Source organism: Triticum aestivum, chromosome 7D (genome assembly GCF_018294505.1).
Source record: "Triticum aestivum cultivar Chinese Spring chromosome 7D, IWGSC CS RefSeq v2.1, whole genome shotgun sequence".
Taxonomy (NCBI): domain Eukaryota; kingdom Viridiplantae; phylum Streptophyta; class Magnoliopsida; order Poales; family Poaceae; genus Triticum; species Triticum aestivum.
Genome location: NC_057814.1, coordinates 47,143,374 through 47,169,294, shown reverse-complemented (window position 1 = coordinate 47,169,294; position 25,921 = coordinate 47,143,374). Strand labels below are relative to the sequence as shown.

At 46.8% G+C, this 25,921-nt stretch overlaps 1 protein-coding gene and 1 long non-coding RNA gene across 2 annotated transcripts; both read left to right on the top strand.

Moving 5' to 3' along the window:
- The first annotated feature begins 2,588 nt into the window (after nt 1–2,588).
- On the top strand, nt 2,589–4,863 carry LOC123163664 (uncharacterized). The gene is made up of 3 exons (XR_006481938.1): nt 2,589–2,905; nt 3,297–3,390; nt 4,635–4,863. It is a non-coding gene; the product is annotated as an uncharacterized lncRNA (long non-coding RNA).
- A 4,723-nt stretch (nt 4,864–9,586) lies between these two features.
- Nucleotides 9,587–24,298, top strand: LOC123170742 (sphinganine C4-monooxygenase 1-like). Its single transcript, XM_044588520.1, has 6 exons — nt 9,587–9,671; nt 10,463–10,734; nt 19,817–19,828; nt 23,162–23,181; nt 23,853–24,033; nt 24,275–24,298. The coding sequence occupies exons 1-6, from the start codon at nt 9,587–9,589 to the stop codon at nt 24,296–24,298; spliced, it is 594 nt and encodes a 197-aa protein (XP_044444455.1).
- Nucleotides 24,299–25,921: the final 1,623 nt, after the last annotated feature.

The window sequence follows — 25,921 nt, the reverse complement described above, 5'->3', positions numbered from 1 at the left end:
TGTGTTAACTTGTTATAGGTCTGGATGGATGCTTCATAAAGCTCACTACTGGTCAACAGATCCTTGCTGCTACTGGAAGAGATGGGAACAATAATATATTTCCCATTGCATTTGGAATTGTTGATAAGGAGGACACAGATTCCTGGACTTGGTTTCTGTATCAGCTGAAGGTAGCACTAGGTGGCCAATCTGGGAAGTTTGGCAAGTACACAATAATTTCTGATAGGCAGAAGGTAATGAAATCCACTTGTGCTAGCTTTCATTTAGTTCTTTCTAGTAGTTAGTTGCATTTAGGTGTAGCTACTTTTTGTACACAATCATTTAGTTCTTTGTAGTAGTTACACAATCATTTAGGTGTAGTCACTAAGTTAGCTTTACTTCAATTCACACAGGGCCTACTTAAAGCCATAAACAGAGTCTTTCCCAATTGTCCACAAAGGTTTTGCCTGAGACACATTTACCAGAACTTTCAAAATGCTGGGTTTAGAGGGCCAGAATTAAAGAAATACATGGATGAAGCAAGTTACTCATACACTGAACATGGTTATAATGTTGCAATGGATGAGTTTAAGAGAGAGTGTGAGGCAGCATGGGCTTGGCTTAGTAAAATCCCAAAGCACACTTGGGCCAGACATGCCATGGACACAAATTGCAAAACAGATTTAGTAGTTAACAACTTAAGTGAGGTTTTCAACAAGTGGGTTCTAGATGTCAGGGCTAAGCCAATAAGGACCATGGTTGATGGAATTAGAACAAAATTAATGGTCAAGTTTAATGCAAATAGAACCAAGACTCAGACTGTCAGATGGGAGATTTGTCCAACATATGCAGAGAAATTGGAGGAAGCAAAGAAGTGGTCTAGAAACTGCCAATCATTGATGGCTGGCCCCAACCTTTACCAAGTTACCAGTGAGGAGAGAACATATGCTGTCAACCTAGCACATAGGACTTGTGGTTGTAAGAAGTGGGATATGACAGCAGTTCCTTGCAATCATGCTGTTTCTACTATACACAAGGCTAAGCTTCAGCCAGAGGACTTTGTTGATGATTTCTTCAAAAAACCTATGTACCTAGCAGCTTACAGTCCTATAATATATCCTGTACCTGGCCCTGACATGTGGCCAAGGACAGATAGTTTGGACATTGAGGCTCCTGTTTTCAAAGAACACGAGGGCAGAGCACAGACTAAGAGGAGAAAGGGCCAATTTGAGAAGCCAGCTCCCAAAGACACTTCAAGAATGGCCTCAATTACCTGCTCCAACTGTAAAAAGGTGGGCCATAGGTACACCAATTGCCATGATGCTCTAAAGCCTGCACTTGCTATGAGAAAGAACAAACATCAGGTAACCACTCTGCTATGAGAAAGACTAAATTTGTTGTTACTTTGTTGCTTACTAATATTAAACTACTTGTTTCATTGCAGCCAAGCACCAGATCTTACCCACCTGATAGTAGAAGCACACCAGCTCCAGCAAGCACTGCAGCCTCTGCTGCTGCCACTGCTGGTGGATCATCAAGGAGGGCAACATCTGCTGCTAGTCCAGCTCCAGCAAGGACTGCAGCCTCTGCTGCTGCCACTGCTGGTGGATCATCAAGGAGGGCAACATCTGCTGCTAGTCCAGCTCCAGCAAGGACTGCAACATCTGCTGCTAGTCCAGCTCCAGCGAGGAGGGCAACATCTGCTGCTGCTCCCAAGGGTAAGGCAGCAGCCAGTAAATCTTCATCATCTGCTCCCAAGAGTAAGGCACCAGTTGCTCCCAAGGGTAAGGCACCAGCAACCAGATCTTCATCAGCTGCTGCGAAGGGACCAAGGTTAGCTTTCATGCCTCCAAGACCAAGTGATGGTTCCCAGAGAGCCAGGAAGCCCAGCAACAGAATGAAGGATTACTTGACTGCCTCTGGTGCAAAATGATGATGATGGTGATTTGGTTGTGTTGATGTTGTATCAAACTATGGCATTTTGGTTGTGTTGTGAAACTATGTTGTGTTGTTCTACTACTCCAGTTATGCTACTCTGGAATTCTATTAGTCCTGTGATGATCAACTGTTATGATCAATTTGTGTCAAACTATGGCATTCTAGTAGTATTGCTGATGCTGTGATACTCTTGATGCTGTGATAGTCATGATGCTGTGATAGTCATGATGCTGTGATATTCTTGATGCCTCGGCGTCGACAAAAAGCCAAAAACCCTAACTTGGCCTACTTGATGCCTCGACATCGACAAAAAGCCAAAAAACCATCACTTGACCCTACTTGATGCCTCGGCGTCGATAAAAAGCCAAAAACCCTAACTTGGCCTACTTGATGCCTCGGAGTCGATAAAAAGCCAAAAACCCTAACTTGGCCTACTTGATGCCTCGGAGCCGATAAAAAGCCAAAAACCCTAACTTGGCCTACTTGATGCCTCGATGTCGATAAAAAGCAAAAAACCCTAACTTGGCCTACTTGATGCCTCGATGTCAATAAAAAGCCAAAAACCCTAACTTGGCCTACTTGATGCCTCGACATCGACAAAAAGCCAAAAACAACCCTAATTGACCCCAGCCTCTTCTAAGGTTCGCGGCTGCCATCAGGAAGGGAACCGGCGGCGATGGCGGCTTGCGGGGCAACGCAGGATTCCAAGACCGTCGATCTGGAGGATGGATGGGACTTTATCCGGAGGGGCATCAACAAGCACATCAACGTCCTCGAGGGCAAGCCAGAGCGGAGTACAACTCCGAGGACCACATAAGGCTGTACGCGTAAGTCGCGTTCATCCCCGCCTCCCTCCGTCCATGCCTAGCATATGCCCGATTAGATCCGATCTGATATGCATGCAGAAGCATCCGCGCGACGACTCGCAGCAGCTCTACCACAAGTCCACAAGTACCAGGACTCCTTTGAGGAGTAAATCTCGGCCACGGTGAGATGAATCGCTTGCTCTCGCCTATGCGTACATGCGTGTCATCTGTACAGATTATCCCCTATTTTCTATGTGTGTGTGCTTGTGGTTATCTTACTCGCTGCGAATGATTACATTCTCATCTTACTATGTACTAACACGTCAGATCCTCTCTTGAATTATTGTTTCCCATGCCAATTTGAAACATACCTTCCTATTAGAATTCCAGTATAGTCTCTTTTACGTAGTATAGGTGTTAATTTACATAAGTGAATCTTATTTCCGCTTCATCTTGACATTGGATACATACATAGTTTCTGTCTGAATAATTTTTCTTTCGCCAGGCTTTTCAGTTGTGCTATATTGGGGTACATTAGTTCATCTTGGTAATGGTAATTTGGTTGTTCTTCAGACTTGCAGGTTGGTGATTATTGGCTTTGCTGCATTGGTTGGTTTAAAATTCAGTTAAAGAAGGTGACTTTGCCCTCCAAGTTTTCGTCTATGGGGTAACACTTTTTTGTCTCCTATAGTTATTTTATTCTAGAAGATACACGAATTACTTTCATTTTGACGATACGACAAAAAAAAAGAATAGTTGTTCAGCTCAGGGAACAAGATAACCGCACACACATCTACTACTCCCTCCGTCCGGAAATACTTGTCAGAGGAATGGATGTATCTAGACGTATTTTAGTTCTAGATACATCTATTTTTATGTATTTCTTCGACAAGTATTTCCGGACGGAGGGAGTATATCTAAATAGGAGCACCCCACTACCTGATTTCTCAGCCCTCTCATGCGTCCACGTCATCCCAAAAAAATTCTACCGTTTGATTGCCCGTGTGTGGCTGATCTGCAGCCAAGCATTGACCCTCCCTGTCCGCTCGACGCTCCTCCCGTTCGCTCCTCCTTCATCGGCCCGTAGAAGCGGAAGCGAACCGCTTCTCCAACCGAACCGGTGGCCTTCACAAGTTCAGATAATACTTACCTCTAGGGAGACCCTGCTTTAGGAATTTTCTCTGGTGCTTCCAGATTGTTGGACAAAGATTTGTGGAATAGTAATACATTTACTACTTCTACAACACTACTATTTTTCTCACTGATAGTAACAATATTTGGATGCTTAATCCTTTTACATCAATAAAACTTAACTCAATAAACATGTCAATTACTTTTACCATTACTTCCCCAACGTTCTCGACTACACATCTTTTATAAAAAAGAAGTCTTTTGTGTGCACAGTGTCTCTTTATTGACTCAAAATTCCAATGGATGTTTTTATTGCGATGAAGCATATAATAATGCTCAAGATAATTATTTTTAGCATACAGTTCCGCAGCAACGCGTGGGGTATCGTCTAGTTCAACGAAGGTAGGAAGCCAGTGACTGATTTGTTCCTATGTTAGTACGTTCATGTAAAAAAATGAACTGATTGATACCTTCCTATTCCATCATGCACACATTCAGCGTAGCAATTCCCAATTTCCCAGCGGTCGCTGATGATTCGTCTCTTCTCTACTGCGCGTTTAGCCTCGGCACTCCTTTTCCCTTTCCTTGCTAATTTAGTACTTCCGCCAATTTCAATTCTCCGGAGGCTTATTGCAACCTCGCTTTGCTTTTCGTCCATCAGCGATTCGACCATCCGACTATCCACATATATCCTCTATTCATATTGCGGTGCCTAGATAAATAGCCGGCACAAAGGGACTGTTCAACAATTGATGAAATTCTTTTTATTTGTGGAATCAGACTGTGCTGTTGTCGTTGCGGCTGTGAATACAGATGAAAGAATCAACACTAAGTGGTGGGCTACTTATGAAGAAGCAAAGACTATAATGCGGGAGTTCAGTTCGTGCAGGTGAGTAAAATTGGAAGAGAGTGCAACGTGGCCGCACATGAGATAGCAGCTCATGCTAGAGCTCATGGAGATTTTTATATACTGCAGAATGTGCCACTGAATGTCCTACATGTAATTGAGAATGACTGTAAACTTGCTATGAATGAATGAATGAAAGAGCTCTCTTTCCCCTAAAAAAATTCTTTTTATTTATCTTCAACATTGTTTCTTATCGTCTCGTCGAAGAAATTATCTATCTAGTAGCGATGAAAGGAAAAGTAAGAAAGTTTTTGATGACTTCAACAACCACAGCGTGTAGATATTCATAATTTTTTCAAGATTAATACTGGTGCTTGTAGTACTTCTATAAATCCAGATGATGAGTTGGCGATAGTTGCCATAGAGAAAGAGCAACCAAGTAATGGGAATTTGGAATCCGATCAACAACAAGAAAATGTTGACCCCAACATCGCCGATGACATTGTAAGTGGCTCTGAGAACGTAGGTAATTCATCGAATGCACATGCATCGTCCGCTAGTGTTTGATGAACTACCACTTTATATGGTTGATATTTATGATCCAAGAAATTGGGGTAATCTTGATAATAAAGCAAGAGACATCTTAGTTGAGAAAGGGCCTATATGAAAGAGGAGAATCTGTTTTCAATACCATATAGACATGTAGGAAGACATTGTTCATATGCTCATTATCATAGGAAATTAAGCAATGGAGAGGAACATGACATAAAATGGATAATTTATTAAGAAAATGTCAACAAAGATTTTTTGCTTCTGCTTAAAGATCTTCAAGTCTAGCATTAGCCTGAACCAAAGTACCTTAATATAGACATTGCTTCTGCTTAAAGATTTTCAGGTTTAAATTTTCGGTTTTTTCTTGAAAAATAATTTCATTGGAGCCTATTAACATGTGATCTAGTTTCGAAGATCTTGGCATGAGAAATCCAAAGGTGAAGATGGTTCGGGATCTAGATTCAGGGTTCAAGAGATAAAAGATTTGTACGCATGGTTCGAGAGATAATAAGCGACTATAAGAAAAAAATAAGAAAACATTCAGGTTGCCACTGCAGTACGCCACTTGTCCATGTCTGATAAGGTGACGGTGACATTTGACTAATGATTTTTATATGTATCGCACATATTATTTTAGGCAAGCCAAATCGCACATAGATCACAGAGCGAGCAACCGAACGGGGCGGCCCTAGAACATTGTGAGGTCACATGCGTGCATAGTTATGGGCTTAATCGTACACAATGCAAAACCCTCTCCCTGATAGTATATTCTAATGGGCTGCCCAACTAAATATATGAGCTGGCATCAACGGGAAGCTCTCAGAAGCTCCCAGAAGCTTCCAGGGCCAGTTTTAGGAAACTTTTGGAAGCTTTGAGGCGGTGTTTTCTTTATTCGGGTTTTCACTTTTATGGGCTTGTTTTTTGGGATTTTTTTGTTTTTCCTTTTCCTTTTCCTTTTTTAAACCTGAGGAAATTTTTTGAACTCGCAATTTTTTTTCCAAATTCACGAACATTTTCTAATCCAGTGAACTTTCTTCCTTAAATTCATGAACTTTTTTCCAAACTTGCAAACTATTTTCCATTTTCCGTGAACTTTTCCCTTAAATTCGTGAAATTTTCCCTCAAATACGCGGACATGGCACCTCTTGTCCTCCAGAAAGTGAATCCACGACGCCTTGCTTCCTGATCGTTCAGGAAGCTTTGATGGACAAGAGATGGGTGGCTGACATTGCTGGCAGCCTATCCACCTTAGGTCCGGTCCAATATGTTCATCTTTTGGACGCCGTCATGGCCGAGAAGCTCATCCGCGATGAGCCAGATCAGCCTCTCTGGCCTTGGAATGCAGAGGGTACCTACTCTGCTTTCTCCACCTATCGCATGTTGTGGGAGGGTGTCGTCTGCTCGCCCTGTGCTAAGCATCTCTCGAACACAGCTGGGCTGCTCTGAATTGCAAAATTTTCATCTGGCTAGCTCTCAAATATCGCATTTGGACATCGGATCGGCTAGCAAGACGGGGCATGCAGGACGAGGTGGACGCCTGCTACTTGTGCGACCAAGCTGAAGATACAACCGACCACATCTTGATGGGATGTGTCTATGCTCGTCAGCTTTGGCACTGCTGCCTTACTCTTCTGAAAATTAATTGCTCTGGATATTACACTTGAGAATTGGTGATTGCGTTTGCGCGATAGAGAACCAATCAATAGGAGGAAGGGATTTGGACTCCCTTGTCTTGTTGATCTGCTGGAGCCTCTGGAAGCAATGCAATGCACGCGTCTTTGGCAACAGGCAGTTACAGAAGAACATAGCCCAGCTCCTTGTGTTGATCATTCAGGAGCTGAAGTTGTGGAAACTTGCTGGTTGTAAAGGAGTTGACGACATGTGTGAGTAGTTCTTCTGGCTAGTGTAGGAGTGGAGTTGCTATTGATGTTACCATCCACGGTGTCTTTTATATTACCCTTGCTTTGTTCTATAAAAATATAGTACGCCTTTGGCATACTTTCGAAAAAAACTATTTTTTTGTGCCTGTCTTTATTAATGAGTCGTGTCATGGTGCTCTCTACGGTAACGTAGTGATAGTACATGGCAGACAAAAAAAAAAAGCATAGTGACAGTCTTATCAACAAGTTGTTTTCTAGGATTTGTGCTGCATCATTGGCTCGTGGAAACAAAATACAACGACCATGGAGGAGGTAACGAGCCATCGGCCACCTCTAGCTACTTGCATCGGCGGTGGCAATATTACCTTCTTCGACAACCTCTTCATTTGAGCCTTTGCGAGCTGCATCGTTGGCTTGATCTGGCGATAATAGGGTAGCTGGTTGTGTATATCAGGGTGACCTCCCATCAATTTGATTGGCGCGTCATACATGGCAATTCAATGAGATTTGTGTACTTCGGTGCGTTTCTCGATATTGTCCACTATTGACGTGACTATGGTGATACAACGACGACAAGTTCAATTGTGGTTGTGGCAAGAATTTGAAAGTATATAGTTGTAGTCATAGTCTTCCGTTTGTTTAGGGTGGTTTTCGTGTTTATTTGGGTTCTTATCTGATTGTATTTTCACATGTTAGAATAAAATAAGAAAAATACAAATATGACTGAGAAATTTGTACCAACATTTGAATCTCGTTGCGAGTGCACAACTGAGAATGATCCCTGTCGTGTTCACGTTGTATTTATTTCAGAGACATCACATGCATGGGCCAGCATCATATCATGAGTACATATGTACGCACCTCCTTTCTTAAATGAAACGAATTAAAGACGATTTTCCAAGAGGAGCAGGCAGTAACCCTTCCTCATGTCCTTGGGAAGCGCCAAAAGTAACTTGAACTTGAACTGGCTCACATCACACGCAAGAACGCTATATGTTCTCAGCATGTCATCACTCGCCAGGTCACCTATCTCCCGGAGTGTCGCCAACATCTCCCCAGGAGAAGCCATGGCCGCCTTGTTATCCGATGAGTTGAGTTCATTAATAATTGTTGCCGCCGCCGTCGTCGGTGCTTGCTCATGGCGCTTTGCCGGAGGACGGCTGTTGCGAGAGGAGGCATCGAGGTACTGTGAGATCACGCCGGGAATGAACTCAGGGGGAGAGCAGAAATTGTTGTTGTCGTCGTAACAGACGACGGATCGCAGCTCCATGCGCTTCGTGTCCACCTCGATCATCCGTATCGCATGGTCGCCGTCAACGTCCTCCATATGGTATCCGATCTTGCGCACCATGAAGCAGAGGACATCAGGGTCGTCCAGGCTGACGATGGGGTACTCTGGCCTGATGCGCGGCACTCCGCCGTAGCCGGGGAGCGACCAGAGCTCGTCGGAGTCGACCATGCTGACCTTGTCCCACGTCGCCATATCGTCGTCCATCCTCAGCGTCCACGTGGTTATGTTGAAGGCGTAGCGGGAGCGCGAGCAGAAGGTCGCTCCCGGGGAGCCGCAGCAGCAGCGGGGACATACTTCCACGAAACTCACTGCTCCGCCGCCATCTGTGGCGCACACTCCGCGGTACCTCGAGCCGCTGGCGTGGTGGTGCGGCCGGCGTTCCATCTGCGGCTCCACAGGGAGAGACACGTATCGCAGCTGGGGCGACTCCTCCCACGCGTCCAAGAAGATGACGCCGCGGTAGTAGTCCACCCAGTACAAGAACCGGTCACCGACGGGAATGACCGTGTCGGTCTCCCAGAAGGACACCTCCTTCCGCTTACCGTCGCCGTGGAGGACTGTAAGACGCTTAAGCTCCCACTCCCACGCGCCAGATCTGAGCAGGCAGAGCTCAGCCTCGAGCGGCGCCTCTCCTTCCGTGCCATCGAGAGTCAGCTGCGCCACCAGGAGGTCCTCGTCGCCGCGGCGCAGGAGGGCAGTGGTTTCCGCAGGCATGAGTCGCTTCGGCCTGGGTTTTCCCTCGTATTGAGGCCGACAGAGAGGCCGACAGGTGAGGTGGCAAGGGGGCAGCAGCGACAGGGACGGCGGGCGGGAGCGGTCGGCAGCGGCGGCGTCGCCGGCATTGTAGACGAAGTAGTCTGACGAGTCGCGTTCGTAATTATCAAGCAGGTCGGGTGTTCTAGTGTCGATCTCTATAAGGACCGAGTCCCCGTGGGCCGCGATGATCTGCGATCGGATCTGGGCGCCGTCCGGCAGGCCCGGGCTGTCGACGCGCAGGCGTGACACCGCCGGTGGCGGCGCGAAGTCGAAGGAGACGCGGACGTGACGGCCTCCGGAGGACAGAGCTTCCGCCACGGTCTCGGCGTCGGGATGATCCCGACGGCGGGACCCTTGCTGGCGCTGGGTGATGGGTGCTGCTCTGGCGTCGGGATCCTCGCAGACCATGGCGTCGGAGTCGTCCCAGCACATGTTGCTGTCGAGCAACACCCAGCGAGGTCGCCCCGGCGAAGGATCGCCGGACGATGTTTGTTGGTGATCCGTTCGGGCTTCCATGTCGATCGCGCGGATTTGCTGGAGATCAATTGGCTGCGACAAAAGTAACACGCGGAGGGTTTTATCTGCAAAGAGCTGAGCAAACCGACTTTTACTCCCTTTTTTTTAGAAACCAAACCGACTTTTACTTTTTTTTGAGACAAAATTCTGACTTTTACTTTGGCTATATGGGACTCCCCATGGGTCCAGGCAGAATTTGTTTGAGACAAAATTCTGACTTCTTTTTATTCGTCGCTTTGTGCGATGAAATGTCAGCCAATCGCAGATAGCTGACGGAGCGAGCGGCTGAACGGGCCGGCCCAAGAACACTAAAAGCATTGGAGCAAGCCGAATGCGCGACGCTGCAATCGCTCCTCCCTCACTGGAGCTGGGCCAAACTTATTGTAGTAGACAATTGGGTCGTCGTGCTAAGACTCCATACAACCAGTGCACCAGAACAGCAACCAACACTGATGAGAAGTATAGATAGAAAGGATCCAACATGTATACACATGAATGAAGATGAGCAAACGTTGGACCGAAGCAGACCCACCAAAGACAAACACCGACCGAATCCTATGAGATCCGCCAGAGACACATCTCCACACGCCTTCCAACAATGCTAGATGCATCATTGTAACGGGGGCTAGACAGGAAGAACCTTATCCCATCTTCAGGGAGCCGCCACCGTCTCGCCTTTCTAAGCACGACACAAACCCTAAACAAAGTCATAAAAACACCTAAACGAACTCACAAAAACCCTAAATGAACTTTATTCCATCTTCAGGGAAACGAGGGCAGTACGCGTGGCACCGGTGCATGCACCTCAACAAGTTCCTGTACCAGCGCGTCCACTCATGGCACCACCGCCTCATCGTGCCCTACGCCTTGGGCACGCAATACAACCACCCTGTGGAGGGCCTCCTCCTCGACACCGTCGGCGGCGTGCTCGCCTTCCTCGCCCCCGGTATGTCGCGTCGCGTCCCCGTCATCTTCTTCACACTCTGCACCGTCAAGGGCGTCGACGACCACTACAGGTTGTGGTTGTCGGGGGAACGTGTTCCACCTCTGCTTTTGCACTACTAGGAAAACCTTTACCAGTAGCGTTGGTTTTTTGGCTATTAGTAGCGCGGGCAGGCGTGCTACTGCTACGACACTATAGCTATCTTTTAGCAGTAGCGCTTGTTTGAACCAGCGGTACTGCTATCTATATCTAGCAGTAGCGCGCCTCTGTCCATCGCTACTGCTAATACTAGTAGCGTGCCCCTACAACCAATGCTACTGGTAAGCAGCGCTGCTACTACTCCAATACCCCACGCTACTGCTAGTATTTTCTTTTTTTTATGTTGCTGTATTCGTATTTTTACAGGTTTTATACAATTACAACATACACATACACTGAAACTATATGAAAAAGGAATGTCTCATCATCATCATCGAAGTGGTACAACATAGTCTCATCATCTCAACATAGTCTCAACACAAATGATGTCGATCTCATCATCATCTCGAAATAGCGATACAAGTTAATGATCACATGTCTCTTACATTGTCACCGTAGACACATGTTTCATCATCTACCTAAACTATGACATACGAGATAAGAGCGATCACGATGATCAAAAGTGGCACTATGTAGTAGTTTTTGCAGCGGCGCTGGTTCTGAATCCCCTGTTGTGCTATGAATCTCAAGTAACTAGCTTCGGCTTCCGCTCTGCTATCAAACCCTTTCTGGCTTCCGCCGGAGAAGCCAGAGACTTGGGCCTGACACTCTGGCCACTCATCATACACACCCGGAACATGCCCTACATACACGGCATACCACTTCCTCGCCATCGTTGATCTATATACCTGTCAGAGATGCACATACATACATACATACATACATACATACATACATACATACATATATATATATATATATATATATATATATATATATATATATATATATATATATATATCATGAAGCGAATTCAACGAAACAGTTATGAAATAGAAGCAACATATCTAGTAAACATAGTTAACAAATTTCATCGTACCGAAAGTAATTAACTAGAGCGCGGCACCATACATCTAATAGTTTCGTCGTACTGAGAGATTCCAAGTTTCGTCGTACAGAAAGTAACAAGTAACTAAACAGACACATTGTTTTTAAGCAGTGCACTCTTCCCATCTGTCCATATCCGGAAGGGTGCACCCAAGCTTAGTGAAAGGCGTCATGTCCTGACGCTGTAGGGCAATGCGGGTTCGGACATCAGCTCGCGATATTGGGCCGCCGTAGAACATCCCATTCTCTTCGAGGACATCTTTCATGATGATGGACGCAATTTCCTGCTGGATCCGGTAGAAATCATTTCGAAGTCGATTATCCGGCACGGCTCCAAAGGCTTCGGCCCATCTCTGGATATGGGTATCGGATGAAGATTTCATGCAAAGTGATTGCACATCCCTTCTGTACTCCATCATTAGATGGATGACGTAGAATCCATCATTCTCACTTCTTGCCGGTTGCTGGATGCAACAGAAGTCAGTCTTGTGGCCGAAACAAAGCCCGACCTTATTTGTTTTTTTGCATTGGATGTAGCCACCCCGCATGCTGAAGCCCAGCATAGCTCTTTCCAGAATATACTTTATGTGTGTGTAATCTTTCTTCTGTATGTTCTTTGACGGGTCCAAATATAGAGCGCGGGAGTAACGCGGGTAAAGAACGATGAGAACGGCACGACACCCCCCGCTGCGCAAAATACACGATCAAGTTAGCCTCCATGCGTGCAAAGTAACTATTGAAATGCACGTATGTGTTATAGTGCTATCCGCGGATGACTTACCCGGGATGATAAGGTAGGAGAATCGTTTCTTTGTCCTTATTGCTGACCACGAATTCTTCGATGTACTGACTCGCATATTGACGGTTGGCGTCATTGATTGACAAGAAGCCCTCATGCATGTAGTATGGGTCCGCGACCGCAAGACCGGTGACTTGCTCTCTCCTGATGATGTAGTTCATGTGCAGCGCATACAGGCGGACGAACGTAAAATCGAGTGTCCTCATTTGAAACATCTGGAAGATGTAATCAAACCTCAGGAAGAAGAGGTCCGCGGGGCATGTGTGGACATACATCTTGCAACTGCTCGGCACATGAACCGTATAAAGTGGGTATCCTGGATCATCCGAGGCGAGGAGGCTTCTCTCTGTCGAAAGCACATGGTCATGGAGTCTCCTGAGATCCCCTGCTATGGCAGCTAGTGCATTCGCCGGTACCATTGGCTCTCCCGCGACATGGATTAATGGCGCATGTTTCATCGGTACACGGTCAACCTTGGTCGAAGGCGGCTGGCTGCTAGAACCAACATTGCCAGCTTTATTGGATTTTCTCGCCGCCGGTCTCTTCCTCTGCTTCTTCTTGGTGGGCTCAGGTGCTGGTGGGTCTGTCAGACCCTCCCTGAGCACCACCCCTAGTGTTGTCGGGCTCAGCATTGGACGACTCTGGCTAATTAGTTGAGCTTGGGTGGAGCCGGCATCTGGAGGCGTGTCCTGCGAGGATTGCATGAACAAAGACTTCTTGCACTCCCGAGGACGTTCCGGCTCTGGTACATGCATCTCATATTCATATGGTTGACTCATTGTTACTTCGTTGTCAAAGGCAGTATTGAAATACTGGTTAGGGTCATCGGCCTCCTCCATGTCATGATCCCTATCCTCTTCCATGGGGCAGATGGCATCATCTGCCGGAACGGTTGGCCCTCCTTCCTCATGTCTCTCGATCTCAGCAAGCAGCACAGACGATGGTTGTACTTGTGTAGGTGGTGTTGTGGTCATACCTTCCTGAGGTCCCGTTGGTGTGCTCCCGGCTACCTCGACACGAAGAAGATTTTTCGGCCACAGGATCGGCCAATTTTTGCATTGGCCAAGCTGCGTCGGGGTCTCGTCATCCTCTCCATCGGTTTGTATCGGACGAGGGAAACCCTCGTAGCCCGCTTTCACACTCGCCACGGAGACCCTTAAGGCGTTATCAGGCATCTACCGGCGGTGAAAAAATCGATCCTTAGGCTTGACTATAGTACCCTTCCCCACATGCACCAACCCGCCCCTCATGTGGTAAAGGAGGGTGCACGGAGTGGAGTCGGCCTACAAAGACATATACGTGCGGCGTCAGAGATCCAAAAATAACGGCAACTGAAGATTAATTAATTAGTTGAGTTTACGAAGGTGCGACGAGTATTTACCGTGAGGGCATCGAGCTCAGCCAATGTCGACGGCCCGACATTCAAGCCAGAGACGGAGCTAGGGCTGCCGTGAGAGCTGGGTGCAGGAGCAGGTGCTGGAGGAGGTGCGGGTGCGGTTGCCATAGTAGGTACGAGTATGGGTGCGGTGTTCATTGAGTTGCTTCCGGTGAAGCTGGGCATGGGAAAATCACTTGGTGGCGCGTTCGGATTTTGTGTCACCCATGTGACCACTGTTGGAATCAAGCTTGTAAAGGCAGCCACCATGTCATGTCTACAGGCAGCGATTATCTCAGCTTTGGTCTCAGCTTTTGCTTTCTCCATCGCCCGTGCCACCTTCTCGTCGATAGTCACTTGACTAAACTTCTTTCTCTGTCTTTTGGCCTCGGGGTCCTCATTATAATAGTACTTCCACGTGGCGCCATCCCTGACGCCGTGCACACGTCCATATTGCGGCCGCTGGCCGGGCGGGTGTCCCATCATTATGTTCATGGCCCGGTTGAAAGGAGTGTCCCACTTGTACTTCGCCGACGACTGAGTCGACTGAGTCGACGAGTCGCTTTCGGCCGCAAGCTTGTGTTGCTCTCTTTGCAAAATGGACCGTGAATCATTTAGGAATGCGACTAGAATGTAGTAGACTTCATTGATTAGAAGCTAATATGTAAGGTGGTAAAAGGATAATTACCAATATTCTCATTAATTTCCTAGTCGGCCCGTCGGTGAAGAAAATCTTTTTTTGGGGTCCCAAGAGAATCGGGCCCTGATGAAGTCGTGCTCCAGCTGGTCGGTGAACTCAGTCAATGGGTCTAGGATCCCCTGCCGTTCACATTCCGCGTCCTCCTTAGCCCACACGGGCCTCTTTCCCGTGTAACCACGACTTCCAAGGCGGTGGTTCCTATGTTCTTTGCCTGCAGCTGCTTGCCTCTCTCCGACCTGGCCTTGGCAGCTTCTTCATTGCAAGTCTCCTTGAACTTTTCAAAGTCCTCTATCGTAATTTTCGGATTCTCTGCAACAATCTCGGCGTAAGTTTCATGGTCTACTGCAATCACCTTTTCACCCTAGTTTTCCAAGCGCTCAATGCGTTGCTGAACTTCCCTAGGGCTTTGTTGTTGATTTTTTTCATGGCATCATCATCCCATGGGTCGACATCGTCATTTCGACCGGGGAACAAGAATCTTGTGTGCAACCTAGTTAGGAGCAGCTTCTTCAAATTTTCATTCTTCCGTATTTTCGTGGTGTTGATGTTCGCTGTATCCCGTAGGATGCATGCTAGTTGGTTGCTGTAACACGCTGCCACTTCCCGCGGCTCTATTGGCTCGAACTCACTAGGGTGCACCGCCGTGACCACCAGTCTTTCGGTGCCGAGCTCATTTGGGCGTTGTGTCCTCTTTTCCTTCTTTCCCTCACGGGCTTGGGAGGTCCCACCTTCCGTGTTGTAGTTAGGAACATCATCAGCGCCAGTCTCAGTGCCGGTGTCGTTGGTGCCATCAGTGTCGGCGCCGGCCCCACCACCGTCGTCATCTGTCATGACAAGGGGGTTCGGACACCTAGCTTGCTGTCTCTCCTGATCCGCCAGAAAGTCGAGGTAGGCGTGTGCTCGACCTAATTGGGACTGAGAACCTCCGGCCTCATCGATGTCGGTCATGTTTCCTAGGGTTCAATGTCGTAGTCGTTTAATTATTGAGCTTTATATAATAAAGTGAATAATGAAAAAAGTGACCTTTGTAGCACAAGTCATGCCGAAATTCATGGAAAATTTCGGCATGAATTTTGCTAGAAAGTGCACATATACAACGCCTGAAATTTGCCGGAATGGAAATGAATTAATATTTCCGGCAAAACATAGGTCACTCGCAATCGGGAAATGAATCAACAACCAAATTTATCGCGGTCGTGGTAGCAACAGAGCAGTCATAATCAAAGCAGCATGATCATCCACACTTGTCTTTGGCCAATCTAGGTACCACACAGCCACTAGTTATGTCACTGTCATGGACAATGCAAGTAAACTTCAGGTACTAACAGAATGAGCCCTGCGTTGCAACTTACATTATTGCAGTCCATGAACAAAAGCCACCAAAAAACAAAAAATATGGCTGCCACAAAATGAGCCCTGATGGTTACCAACTGGTTGGCCCATAGGAAAATGCAATGGAGATACCAGGAATGGCTGCCACATGCCAAAACATAAAATATGGTTGCTTGTTTCACAACCTTAGATCAAGTAATAAGTTTAGTTTAGTTAGCTAGGCAAAGCATTAGTTTAGCTTCGCTACCTATAGCAATATGACCAAAGTTCACTGTAATTATCAAACCTAGAAAAATTCATTCTTAGAGAGGGAGAAGAAGTTTATTTTCAAAATTGCAGTAGCACTGCAGCTATCACATTCTGTTCTATGATGATGATCTATCAGTGTATACCACCTAACGATTTTGTAAGGGCAGACATCTAGCAGCAGCAAGACACCTAGCTTCCGCTCTGGCTCTGGCTTACTTGAACATGAGCGGGAGGAAGAGGGGGCGGGGGGTCCTACCAGAGATGCATGCTAGTTGGTTGCCGTAACACGCTGCCACTTCCCGCGGCTCTATTGGCTCGAACTCACCAGAGTGCACCGCCGTGACCACCAGTCTTCCGGTGCCGAGCTCATTTGGGCATTGTGTCCTCTTTTCCTTCTTTCCCTCACTGGCTTGGGAGGTCCCACCTTCCGTGTTGTAGTTAGGAACATCATCAGCGCCAGTCTCAGTGCCGGTGTCGTTGGTGGCATCAGTGTCGGCGCTGGCGCCACCACCGTCGTCATCCGTCATGACAAGGGGGTCCGGACACCCAGCTTGCTGTCTCTCCTGATCCGCCAGAAAGTCGAGGTAGGCGTGTGCTCGACCTAATTGGGACTGAGAACCTCCGGCCTCATCGATGTCGGTCATGTTTCCTAGGGTTCAATGTCGTAGTCGTTTAATTATCGAGCTTTATATAATAAAGTGAATAATGAAAGAAGTGACCTTTGTAGCACAAGTCATGCCGAAATTCACGGAAAATTTCGGCATGACCTTTGCTAGAAAGTGCACATATACAGCGCCTGAAATTTGCCGGAATGGAAATGAATTAACATTTCCGGCAAAACATAGGTCACTCGCAATTGGGAAATGAATCAACAACCAAATTTATCGCTGTCGTGGTAGCAACAGAGCAGTCATAATCAAAGCAGCATGATCATCCACACTTGTCTTTGGCCAATCTAGGTACCGCACAACCACTAGTTATGTCACTGCCATGGACAATGCAAGTAAACTTCAGGTACTAACAAAATGAGCCCTGCGCTGCAACTTACATTATTGCAGTTCATGAACAAAAGCCACCAAAAAACAAAAAATATGGCTGCCACAAAATGAGCCCTGATGGTTACCAACTGGTTGGCCCATAGGAAAATGCAATGGAGATACCAGGAAAGGCTGCCACATGCCAAAACATAAAATATGGTTGCTATGTTTCACAACCTTAGATCAAGTAATAAGTTTAGTTTAGTTAGCTTGGCAAAGCATTAGTTTAGCTTCACTACCTATAGCAATATGACCAAAGTTCACTGTACTTATCAAACCTAGAAAAATTCCCTCTTAGAGAGGGAGCAGAAGTTTATTTTCAAAATTGCAGTAGCACTGCAGCTATCACATTCTGTTCTATGATGATGATCTATCAGTGTATACCACCTAACGATTTTGTAAGAACAGACACCTAGCAGCAGCAAGACACCTAGTTTCCTCTCTGGCTCTGGCTTACTTGAACATGAGCGGGAGGAAGAGGGGGCGGGGGGTCCTACCAGAGCGGGAGGGGGTCGGTGGCCGGCGTCAGGGTCGGGGGTGAGGGCGGCGTCGGGGTCGGGGTTGAGGCCGGCGTCAGGGTCGGGGCTGAGGTCGGGGGTGGTGCGGCGTCGGCGGTGGCGTGGGCGGTGCGGCGTCGGCAGCGGCGTTGGCGGCGGGGTAGGGGCGGCACAGAGAAAGGGGATCGATCGGATCGAGCGAGAGTGAGATAGAGGAAAGAGATGGATGGGTGCAGTGGCTCTGTATACACAACTTAGCTATAGCGCGTCTTGGCAAAACGCGCTACAGCGCTTGCCAAACCAAAACGCGCTACTGCAATTTTTTTCTTTTTCTTAGCTATAGCGCTTGCCAAGCCAAAACGCGCTACTGCTAATTTTTTTCTTTTTATTTTTTATTTTTCTTTTTCTTAGCTATAGCGCTTGCCAAGCCAAAACGCGCTACTGCTGACTTTTTCTTTTTTTATTTTTCTTTTTCGTTTTCATATTCCACAAACTTCCTTCCTTTTTATTTTATTTTTATTTCTCTTTTTACTTTTATTATTCTTTTTCTTTTTCTTTTTCATTTTCATTTTCTTTTTCTTGTTCTTTTTCATATTCCACAAACTTTCTTCCTTTTTATTTTATTTATATATAGCTCTAGCTAGCTAGGGTTTAATTTGGTCTGTCGTTGGAGCAATACCACTGTTACCCTCGGATAATAATTAGTATAATATATATTACATCATTTGACCGGCCGCTATCGGCGGCATACAAAATAGCTAGACACACACAAAATTTGTGGATTAGTTTGTCACCATGGGTGACGACGACGCTTTAGACTGATCTTCTTCCCTCTTTTGTTCGTTGTCGAATAATTGAGCCCATGGTCATGACTTTTCCTTCTCCAGGGATTACGATCTTTCGTAGGTAATGTAGTCTTCATTCTTCTTTTGACGTATGTTTCGTCGTCATCAGCATCATCTTCCCTCATCGAATCACCATACTGGTCGTAGTCTTCCTCGTTGGCAACTCCATCCATTCCGGCGATGCTCCTTTTGCTTCTCCTCACAACAACACAGCTGGGATTGATCGGATCAGTTATGAAGAAACATTGTGTCACGTGTTTAGCGTGTACCCATGGCTCATTTTTGGCAATGGCGTTGACGGTACCGCTATCGGAGTCGGGTATACACATGATAGTGAAATGTCGGTTTTCTCTCTGTACATTCTTAGCCCATCTGACACGGAACATCGTCGCGCTATGCAATCCAGAGTAGTTAAGCTCCCATATCTCTTCGACCCTTCCGTAATATCTTTCAATTACATTCCCGGTCATGGCTTCCATCGTCACCCCTGAGGTTTGGTCATCACTGTTTATATCTTTCTCCTCCGTGTAGAACGTGTATCCGTTGATATCGTATGCTTGATAAGTCGTAAGGTTAGTCGAGGGGCCATGTGCTAAGGCGTATATGAGCATTCCGTTCGGACAACCCTCTTCCGGGGGATTAGCCAGAACTCGCTCTTTGAACCAACGCAAGAAAGTGGAGTTGTGCTCTCTAATAAGTTCAGAGTCCGTCCTGTGCACCCCACGGTCACGGTACTTCTTTGCGATGGTCTCTTTGTGCAGTGTCACGAAATCTTCTAGCACATCTAGGTGTTGTAGCACTACTAAGTTTGCCATGTCAAGGTCATTTTGTCGGCACGAGCGTAACATATTCACATCCCTATGACCGTTGGTGTGACCTTCGCCTTCGAGCCTACCACAGTGCTTGTTGACGGGAAAACCAACAACAGGGTCTCCGGTGCCTACTAGATAACTCTCACAGAAAGAGATGTACTCTTTGGTCTGATATCCCTGGGCTATGCTTCCATCTGGCCGGGACATGTTACGAACGAATCCTTTGATGACGCCATTCATCCTCTCGAACGGCATCATGTTGTGCAGGAATGTCGGCCCTAGGTCGATGATGTCGTCCACGATGTGGACACATAGATGCACCATGACATCAAAGAACGCGGGCGGGAAGTACATCTCTAGCTCATTCAGTATGACAACAATCTCTTCCTATAGCCTATGGAGTTGCTTCACATTGATCGACTTTCGAGAGATAGCATCAAAAAAGTGGCATAGGTCAGTAAGCGTCTCATGCACATGTGTGTCCATAATCCCTCTAAGTGCAACCGGGAGTAACTGCGTCATCATCACATGACAGTCGTGAGACTTCATCCCACTGAACCTTTTTTTCTTAGTGTCTAGATATCTGCTTCTCTTCCCACAGTATCCAGAACTAACTTCGATTTCGGCAAGGCACTTGAACAACTGATCGACCTCCTTCGGATCTAAGGTGAAGCAAGAGGGGGGGGGCAATATTGTTCTTCCTTCTTGTTTACTTTTTTGCCCCTATGTTCCGTCTCCGTCTCAGTCTCCTCTGACGACCTTTTACCGGGCATTTGGAGATCTTTCCTGATATTCAAAAATTCCAAGTCTTTTCTTGCCTTCGGCCCATCCTTGGTCCTCTCCGGCATGTTCATCAATGTTCCAAGCAAACTCTCAAGGATATTTTTTGTGATATGCATTTGATCAAGGCTATGAGGCGTGTCGAGTATGGGCCAGTATTCCAAGTCCCAGAAAACAGATCTCGTCTTCCATACCTTCAGCAGGGGCTCCGGCGCCTTTTTCTTCGTCTTTCCCGGCGAGGGGCACTCTTCCCAGTTCTTCAATAACTTATATATTTCTGCACCGCTACGCTTACGTGGAGGACCTCGATGCTCAACCTTACCATTGAATAGATCTCCACGCTTTCTCCACGGGTCATCCTTCCCGAGCCATCTTCGACGCCCCATGTAAACGATTTTCGAAGACCCGCCATCTTTCGATAGCTGCAGAGAAGTCGTATCATCCATGCATCTCATGCATCCGCAATATCCGTGGCACGCCTAGCCGGAGAGATAGCCGTAACCGAGATAGTCCTGCACCGTCGTGATCAGCGCGACTCTCATGTAGAAATACTCTCCTTTGCTTGCATCCCATGTCTTGGCCGGCGTTGTCCATAAGGTATGTAGCTCCTCTTTTAGTAACCCGAGATACAAATTTATATCATTTCCCGGTTGTCTCGGCCCTTGAATAAGCATAGCCATGTGTATGTATTTTTCCTTCATGCACAACCAGGGGGGAGGTTGTACATCCATACAAACACGGGCCATGTGCTATGATTGGTGTTCTGGTTGCCAAATGGATTCATGTCATCACTACTAGCGCCAAGCACGACGTTCCTTGGATCATTTGCGAAAAAATCAAATTCAGCATTTAATGCTCTCCACTGGCTAGCATCTGCGAGGTGTCTCAGCTTCGGCTCATCTCCGTCATCTGGCTTCACCCTCTCCGCGTGCCAGTGCATAAGCTTTGCTTCCTTAGGATCTACGAAATACCACTGTAGACGCGGAGTGATCGGAAAGTACCATACAACCTTCTGTGGAGCTTTCTTTCCAACCTTTTTATATCGTGAAGCATTGCACTTTGGACAGATGGTTTTTTCCGCGTGCTTGTTCCGATATATGATGCAATCATTGATGCATGTGTGATATCTAATGTGTGGCAGATCAAGAGGGCACACGATTTTCTTTTCCTCCTCGACACTAGTAGGACACAGGCTTCCCGCGGGAAGAACCTTCTTTAGATACTTCAGAAGCTCATCCAGGCTTGTATCTGTCCATTTGTTTTTTGCCTACGTCTTTAGAAGTTCTAGTGTGAAACTCAAGCGGGTCACCTCGGGATTGCAACCATCATCCAAAGGAGTCATCGAGTCTACCTCCAGTTGCGCCAGTTTGGCCTTCTCTCTAGAAGCAGCTCTGTCGCTAGTCGTCTTCTTGCGAAGCAGGTCTCGAACATGCGGGTCCTGCATGGCTTAACTTAGTAGCGACGAAGACAGCGGCGTGTCCGCGTCTTCTCCGCCTTGAACTGCCTCTTCGCCATCGACATTTCCGAGGCCGTCTTCCTCTTCGGGCACATAATCGGTCATCTCTTCGTCTGGTGGCCCCATGTCGTTATACCTGCCCCGTCGACATCCTCATCATCATCATCTTCACTTATCCACCGAGTATGGCCATGCATGAAACCATGCATGAGCAGGTGCGCCTTGAATGTGCCACCCTCAAAGGGGTCGAGCCTGACTATTCCTTTGCATTTTCGACACGGACATAAAACATCCTTCAGTCTTTTTTCATACATGTCGTCCACAGCGGACTGCCAGTATCTTTCCACCATCCTTCCATTGACCTTCATGATCACCTGCGCGCGGAGCAAATATTATAACCACGTATACATGCATGCATGGATCAAATTCATACAAAAATTCGGCATGACCTTACCTTAACATAGGACATATTGAGTTTGCCTGAAATTCGCCGAAACGGAATTGAATCGACATTTCGGCAAAACATAGGCAACTCATGTCACCCACATTATTTCATCAAATACACAATGTAGGCAACTAAAATTATGCCACACACAATTCGGTATATATATTCTCATATCGCCCATATATATAGTTGCGGTCCTATCCACACAAACACCTTTTTTTGCTCACCTATGTGTTGAGAGGGATATCAAGCACCTTTCTTCTTAATTGCCTAGTAGCTCTAGATATATAGCTCCAACTAGCTAGCTAGCTAGCTAGCTAGGGAGAGAGAGAGAGCTAGCTAGGGAGATAGTGGGAGAGGAGAGGGAGAGAAGAGGGAGGGCGTTAATGGAAGGGGATAGAGGGCAAAGAAGAGGGGGGGGGGAGGGCATTAATGGAGGGGGGTGGAGGGCAAAGAAGAGGGGGAGGGAGGGCATTAATGGAGGGGGTGGTGGTGGAGGGCACAAAGAAGAGGGGGTGGTGGAGGGCAAAGAAGAGGGGGAGGGAGGGCTCTAATGGAGGGGGTGGTGGAGGGCAAAGAAGAGGGGGAGGGAGGGCTCTAATGGAGGGGTGGTGGAGGGGGAGCATTGAACGGAACAAGCAAGGTGCAAGAAAAGGGGGAGAAAGGAAGGGGGAGAGGAAGAAGAAAGGGGAGGAAGGAGGGGAAAGATGGTAGGTGGTTGGCGACCATAGCAGTAGCGCGGGGTGCCAAAGCACGCTACTGCTATGAGTGCCAGCCAAAATACGTACTAGCTATAGCGCTTGTACAAAAACAATGCTACATGTATAAGTTTACCCATAGAAGAAATAACAGTAGCGCGTCTATATGCACAGGCGCTACAACTACTTTCTTAACAGTAGCGCTAGTTAGACTACAAACGCTGCTAATATTGTTTGGTCGGGTGATGTGCTGTGGCAAACTTACCAGTAGTGTGGCCTCCATAAACTCACGCTGCTACTATGTTGTACCAGTAGCGCGCTTTATAACACGCTACTGGTAATTATCAGTAGCGTGGGGGTCCATAACACACGCTACTGGTAAACTTCTATGTATAAGCCTTTTCCTAGTAGTGTTGGAACAACACGGTATACCACGACGCAGTGGCGGACCTACCATTGGGGCGAGCAGGGGCGGCCGCCCCGGCTCTCCTGATGCGGAGCAAGGTACCCCAGCTCAGCCACTTTCAGTTTTAGTCAAAGGGGAGCCGCGCCATTGACGATGAGATTCGTTTCTCTGGAACAGTTGTGTTCCTGAGGAAGAAGAAAGAAAAGATGGGCCTAGACGGCTGGACTTTGTAGGTTTTAGTTAGTTGTGGAAGGCCCATTACTTATTTTTCAGGAACCAACACAGCACGCGCCTGTAGCTAGCCTGCTGAATCGTTCGATTCAGTACTATTTGATTGGAGAAAAATTCCCACACTGCATCCAAATTCCAATCCCTAGCTCACCTTCACGACCATGTTAGTAGGCAATGAGATTTGGATACATATTTTTTCTTTTTTACATGTTGTAGGTTTTGCTTGGAGTTTTGGGTCATGTTTTTACAGCCAATGTGTGTTCAGGCAACAAGAGACCATGTTAGTAGTTTCTAAGATTTTTTTAAAATATAATTTTCCATGTTCTTAATAGGTGAATCTTATCTCTATTAAAACTGAATCTTTCAAGGCCATTTATTGTGTTGGAAACACTTGCATTTGTGCCTCAAATTTTTTTGTCCTAACATGTTCGCCCCGGCTAACTTGAATTTCTGGGTCCGCCACTGCCACGACGTCCACCATCAGACGCGCCCCGGCAGATACAACTTTTCGCAGCCCTTCTTTGTGATGTGGGACAAGGTGTTTGGGATGCACATGCCTTATGTGGTCGAGCACAGGCCCCAAGGAGGGCTCCATGCGCGTCCCATGGAAGCCCTTAACTATGTATATTGTGTTTCAGATTTGACTGTATGTCACCAAAGTATTTATCCTTCCCTCATGCAACCAGGATGCTACTATACATCATAATTGATACCCCAAAAAACTTCATATAAGAGCTTTTCTTGTTGGCGGTGGTTTGTAATATCTATCATTCGAGCATCTGAGCATTTTCTTAATGAAAATGGCATGCTTCAAGGCCCGGCAGAGAAAAGAAATGCCACATTTCAATCACAATAAGCTGCATTAAAAGTAAGACCTTGATTTTCAGTACAACAGCACCACATCAGACTAGCTAGTAAACCTTGATTTTCTGCAAGCTGCTATTTTGTCCTTAAACAATACTGAGAAAGAAACTGTCCTTACCAGACTCTTCACTATATTCACCCACGTTTCAGCAAAACCCAGTTTAAGCATCATAGCCTGAAATATTCCCACTCAACTCTATCGTAGGCTTTCATCACTAGTAGAAAAAGAGGCTTCCATACGCCCCCATTAGTCCCTAAAATAATCGAACCGCGACCAAAGGGGTCTTTAGTCGCGGTTCGGGAGGAGACCCGTGACCAACTATCTGGGCCCAGCGCGCTCGGTCGACAGCTGGCGGACGGGAGGGGCTTTAGTCCCGGTTGGCCTGGCCAACCGGGACTAAAGGTCCTCAGGCTGGCCCGAAGGCCTTTAGTCGCGGTTGGCCAGGCCAACCGGGACTAAAGGCCCATCCCTATATATAAGACTCAGCTCACTTCACTTAGCCACAATTGGTGCCACTTCTATTCACAATATTCAGAAGGGGGGTAGTGGGTTTGCTTTTGGTTCCTCATATGCACACAAGGTGTTCGATGAAATGCCCGAGAGCATGAAACAAACATGATATGAACTGTCCGAGCCACACTTGAGCTTTCTCATTTATTTTTCCTCCGCGATCGCGGTTAGCAACTTGAACCTTTCATGTGTCATTGATAAAATATGCGTGTGTGTAGTTCATTGTTTAATTTGTATTATTTCTAGCTAGTTAGTTTAACAAATGCATGATGGTTAATTATATACTTTATATAATAATAATGCAGATGAATCGGCAATGGATGTACGGTCCCCGACTCTCCGGCGAGTTCACTACGGGTTTGAAAGATTTCCTCGTAGTGGCAAATGCGAACAAGCGGCGAGGTTTTATTATCTGTCCATGTGCTGTCTGTAAGAATTAGAAGGGTTACTCCTCCTCAAGAGACGTTCACATGCACCTGCTTCGGCACGGTTTCATGCGAAGCTATAATTGTTGGACCAAGCATGGAGAAAGAGGGGTTAGAATGGAAGAAGATGAAGAAGGGGATGATATCGATGACAACTATCATGATCATTTCGGTGATACTTTCATGGAGGATGATGCTGAAGGTGGGGAAGGGTTAGGTGAAGGTGAAGAAGAGGCACATGATGAGCCCGCTGATGATCTTGGTCGGACCATTGCTGATGCACGGAGACGCTGCGAAACTGACAAGGAGAGGGAGAATTTGGATCGCATGTTAGAGGATCACAAAAAGTCGTTGTACCCAGGATGCGATAATAGTCTGAAAAAGCTGGGCTGCACACTGGATTTGCTAAAATGGAAGGCACGGGAAGGTGTAGCTGACTCATCATTTGAAAATTTGCTGAAAATGTTGAAGAATATGTTTCTGAAGAATAACGAGTTGCCCGCCAGTACGTACGAAGCAAAGAAGGTTGTCTGCCCTCTAGGTTTAGAGGTTCTGAAGATACATGCATGCATTAACGACTGCATCCTCTACCGCGGTGAATACGAGAATTTGAATGAATGCCCTGTATGCACTGCATTGCGTTATAAGATCAGAGGCGATGACCCTGGTGACGATGTTGAGGGCGAGACACCCAGGAAGAGGGTTCCCGCCAAGGTGATGTGGTATGCTCCTAT

Excerpts from the sequence above, each read along its gene's own strand:
- LOC123170742 (XM_044588520.1), top strand. The coding sequence starts at position 9,587 with ATGGCGTCGGAGTCGTCCCAGCACATGTTGCTGTCGAGCAACACCCAG. Across the intron at positions 9,672-10,462 it reads AGGATCGCCGGACGATGTTT|GGAAACGAGGGCAGTACGCG; the intron begins GTTGGTGATCCG and ends TTCCATCTTCAG. Across the intron at positions 24,034-24,274 it reads ATTGTGTTTCAGATTTGACT|TACAACAGCACCACATCAGA; the intron begins GTATGTCACCAA and ends CTTGATTTTCAG.